This window comes from Gadus macrocephalus, chromosome 15 (genome assembly GCF_031168955.1).
Source record: "Gadus macrocephalus chromosome 15, ASM3116895v1".
Classification (NCBI taxonomy): Eukaryota; Metazoa; Chordata; class Actinopteri; order Gadiformes; family Gadidae; genus Gadus; species Gadus macrocephalus.
In genome coordinates this window covers 19,413,372-19,418,004 of record NC_082396.1, presented here as the reverse complement: position 1 = coordinate 19,418,004, position 4,633 = coordinate 19,413,372, and the positions used below count along the sequence as shown (strand labels likewise).

Sequence of the window (4,633 nt, the reverse complement as noted above, 5' to 3'; positions counted from 1 at the left end):
AAAGACGCCAGCCTGCGTCTCCCTCCTCGCTTCCACTCAGCATATCTAGTCTACAAATCTGCTTTGGCCATAACGAGCCTCGTTAAGATCGCACTAATATTCCTCCCTCTAATTGCTCATTCCGTGCAGCAGATAGCGGTGGGAGGGCTGCATGGTGAGATGGGAGCTCTGATAACCCCCCGTGCGCGCAGCACAAGTGGTGAAAGCCTCGCGCTACGTAGTGGCTAATGATTGGCACGCTTGACAGTGATTGGCAGGGCTGCCATGACAACGCTACAACGACACCAAGAAGACCAATAGAAAAGGGAAACAAAATGTTTCAATGCTACACTCACGGCGGATTTAGGGGGGAGATATTATGAGGCTGGTGTCATTAGGCGATAGCCATTGAATCATTCGATCTTTTACTTGCCGTATTTTCGGTGTTTTCTTTTCTCGGTAATTTCTTTCTCTCACAGGCCATTTCCATGGTTTTCAGATCTCCTTTAGAGCTTTATCCCTCCCATTTCTTCCTGCCAAACTTCGCTGATCGCCCTTTGCTCTTGGCGAACAGCGCTCCCCCCGCCAGATCTCCAGAAGACTTGTCCATGTTTCAGCTACCAACCCTCAACTTCTCCCCGGAGCAGGTGGCGAGCGTCTGCGAGACGCTGGAGGAGACCGGGGACATCGAGCGGCTGGGCCGCTTCCTCTGGTCGCTGCCCGTGGCGCCCGGAGCCTGCGAGGCCATCAACAAGCACGAGTCCATCCTGCGCGCCCGGGCCGTGGTGGCGTTTCACACGGGAAACTTCCGAGACCTCTACCACATCTTGGAGAACCACAAGTTCACCAAGGACTCGCACGGCAAGCTGCAGGCCATGTGGCTCGAAGCACACTACCAAGAGGCAGAGAAGCTCCGAGGTCGTCCCCTTGGACCGGTCGACAAGTACCGGGTGCGGAAGAAGTTTCCGCTGCCTCGAACCATCTGGGACGGCGAGCAGAAGACGCATTGTTTCAAGGAGAGGACGCGCAGCCTGCTCAGGGAGTGGTACCTTCAGGACCCCTATCCGAACCCCAGCAAGAAAAGGGAACTGGCGCAAGCCACTGGACTCACTCCGACACAGGTCGGGAACTGGTTTAAGAACCGACGTCAAAGAGACAGAGCTGCGGCGGCCAAAAACAGGTTGGTGCTGCTGTTTACTACATTTACATTTAGGGCATTTAGCAGACAGTTTTATCCAAAGCGACTTGAATTATGTTTACGCTATGACAAATGTATATATATATATATATATATATATATATATATATATATATATATATATATATATATAGGGGCCTATATGAATGTTATATTTTTGTCTAATAGATAGGCCTACGTATTCTGGAGTGTATCGAACATCTAGATATTTGTGTAGGCATGTGTACGTATATATTTATATCTATATATGTATATGTATGTTTATGTATATATATATATATATATATATATATATATATATATATATATACAGTATAGGCTATATATATATATATATATATATATATAGGCTATATATATATATAGAGAGAGAGATTTCTATATATACATGTATAGGCCTATGTGTGTGTGTGTGTGTGTGTGTGTGTGTGTGTGTGTTTTTCTTAACACATGGGAGTTAAGAGCGATGATGTTAAGTTAAGAGATAGCAACACTAACTGTTTATGGATGGTTGGGGAACGAAAAGCTTCGGCGACATTTTTGTTTTGAAGAAGTCATGAATGGACCTAAGAACAATTATCCTGACTAAACGATTTTCGGTTTGACGTAAAGCTTACGACATGAGTGTTACGCTCGACATCTTTCTAAAAGATTCAAATTGATGGTCTTCATAATTAAGATTTCTTATTGAATCAACAAATCTTGACAATGTGACCTATGTATTAGGCTTAGTGTTGCAATGTGGAAAACACGTGGGATCCAAAATACATAAAGATCAATCTTAAATGTAATAATTAAAATAAATATAAGCATAAACTAGCAAGTGAGACGAGTATGGGCTTATTTTCAAAACCATGTTATCTCATCCGTAGGCCTAACAAGTGATGGTAGGGCTTTCATTATTCTGAAAACAGACGTGAATTAAACAGAAAACTACTTGTTTACACGTAATTATCAGCTGAGATTAATAATTGTCTCAAAATGTGCTCTGAGGCCTATAAACACTGAGCTGGTAATGGGCCTTCACAGTATACCCACATTTAGATAAAGTTAATAATGAAAAAAAAAAATTTGGAAAGACAATTTTTATTTTTGAGTAGACCTATATTCAACTTCATAACCACTACCAAACGTCAAGATATTAGACTTCTCTGTCTAAATATTTTCTGTTTTTTTGATCCTGTTGGCAAAGCCGTGTTCGCTCTTCTGCACGTGTGGATAATAATATAACATTAGGCCGATTGTTTTGGCCGAAATATTGTCACGTGCAGCACTAGAAGATCTTACTAAACAAATATTATCTGAAATTGCAATAGGTATTAAATACGTTTATTTGTAAGCCATAATATAACATGTAGACTGCAGGCTACTACTAACAGATAGGCTAGCAGTATCATCGGTCTGACATGATATAATTGATTAGAAGCCTTAGCTCATAATACTTAGCCATATGAATTGTATTCTAATCTTTTTGCTAAATGAAGAGATATATTTCTAGAGCGCCATTATCTCGCAGTGATGGGAGTTATTATCGTGAGTGGATTGCAGATAAACATTTAGGATGATTGGAGTAACCTCGATCCTGACGTCACTCACTCGTTGCACAGCTTCACTTTACATTATACATTATCAGTCAGAAATATAGCTTTATAAAATGCTATGCTGTCACATTTTTGCACCTCTATATATTTAGTTCCAATTTTAGCTTTTTTCCTATGTGAAAGATTAAATGACACTGATATGACAAAGAGCTTAAATTCTAACCGGTCACTATTCACGCGATTATTACTTTTGACAAAACGTCACATTTGTTCCACATTTGGTAGTCTAAATAGCGCCGGGTTTTGTTCCTTGAAAGCTGGTCTTGTCTGCTGGCTATTTGATAAAAGCATGCATGGCTGGTGCCGGCAAGAGAAAGAAAGGCGGTCCTGAACCCTATTTTGCAGAGGGGACATTCTCAGGTCTAATTGCCATGTATTTTCCTCTCTTCATCCCTTTTCTTCTCTTTAGGCTCCAACACCAAGCAATAGGACCGAACGGTATGCGGTCCCTTTCAGAGTCCGGCCTCACTCCCCGCAGCTCCGCCGAGTCGCCCTCGACGGCGGCCAGTCCTACCACCAGCGTTTCCAGTATGACAGAACGAGTGGACACTGGCACGTCCATTCTGTCCGTCACGTCCAGTGACTCGGAGTGCGATGTATGATACGGAAAAAAAGAACAAAAACAAAAAGAGAAATATTTTGCAGGGAAATGGACCTGAGAAAAAAAGACTAATGATATATTGCGGATGAAAAAAGGACGGATTCATATGAATAATTAAAAAAAGAGATAGAAGCACGTGTTTTTTTTAAAGCGCTTTCAAGGACCCCACCTGCCCCTCTCATCCCCACACCACCACCACTACTAGCTTACTTGCATGATATGTCTTTATTATTATTTGATTTTTTTCCAGGGCAAATTATTCAAATTCATGGTTTACAAAGAAGAGCATTGTTGAGAAGGAATAACCGCAGATCTCCAGCCTTCACCATCCCCGGTTTGTCAAACTGGTGGTGATGGTGAGGCGCCATACAGACGAGGTGTGAGAATTGTCTCTTTTTTTTTTTCATCAGACAATCATTTAAGTCGTAAGCACCTTTATTTTAATACACTTCAGTCCCAGCCTGTGTGGGGAAGGTTCGGCTACATGGTATAAAACAATTGTGCAACAGATCCGTTTATGACTGTATAAGATTTTTATTTTTATTTCAAATTTTATATTGAATTATGTATAGCCTATCTCAAATAACGCGATCAAATCCCCAGTCTGTAAAATAGGTGTAGAAATATGCTTGTACATAATTAATGCTCCCCGTCTCATTCTCTTTTCTATCCCTTCCTCACTTTTCTTGACTTGGTGTTCCTACATAAAATATTTGTCAAAACGTACAACCAAGTGCTTTAGGCGTTTTTGTTGGTTTGATTGTTTTACACTTCGTTTGGAAGTAATAACGGCACATTTTACAAGTTACATTTTATGCAAAAGAGGTTTAATATAAAATATGAAATAGTACATGAAACTGATGCACATGGCGTTCCGTTCTTTCCTCCAGGCCTAAAGCTGATTGACCTTCATATGTTCTCTGTTTCCTGCCTGCGTGATTATGTTGTATACATTTCTAAATCAAATATACACATTTATATGCTCCATTGCATCAAGTCTATCTTTTAGCGGGTGCTACGGGATTACTATTATTATTAGTTTTATTATTATGTGGATCGTATGTTGGGTTTGCGGCATCACTGGATTCTGTAAACAAGCCCTTCCAGGGGTTTATGAAGCTCGTCCGTTCTTTGTGGGTTCTTGATGTAGCAGACACATATGATGGCAAACGTCAACGTCATGTTGCACTTACACATGTGAGTGCTGTTCCCTCTTTTGTTTACGGTCGCTAGTGAATACAGAAATTAAGTAAA

General features: G+C 40.9%; 1 protein-coding gene across 1 annotated transcript; it reads left to right on the top strand.

Annotated features, from left to right (window-relative positions):
* The first annotated feature begins 181 nt into the window (after nucleotides 1–181).
* Nucleotides 182–4,369, top strand: six3a (SIX homeobox 3a). Its single transcript, XM_060073257.1, has 2 exons — nucleotides 182–1,159; nucleotides 3,188–4,369. The coding sequence occupies exons 1-2, from the start codon at nucleotides 468–470 to the stop codon at nucleotides 3,378–3,380; spliced, it is 885 nt and encodes a 294-aa protein (XP_059929240.1). The 5' UTR covers nucleotides 182–467; the 3' UTR covers nucleotides 3,381–4,369.
* Nucleotides 4,370–4,633: the final 264 nt, after the last annotated feature.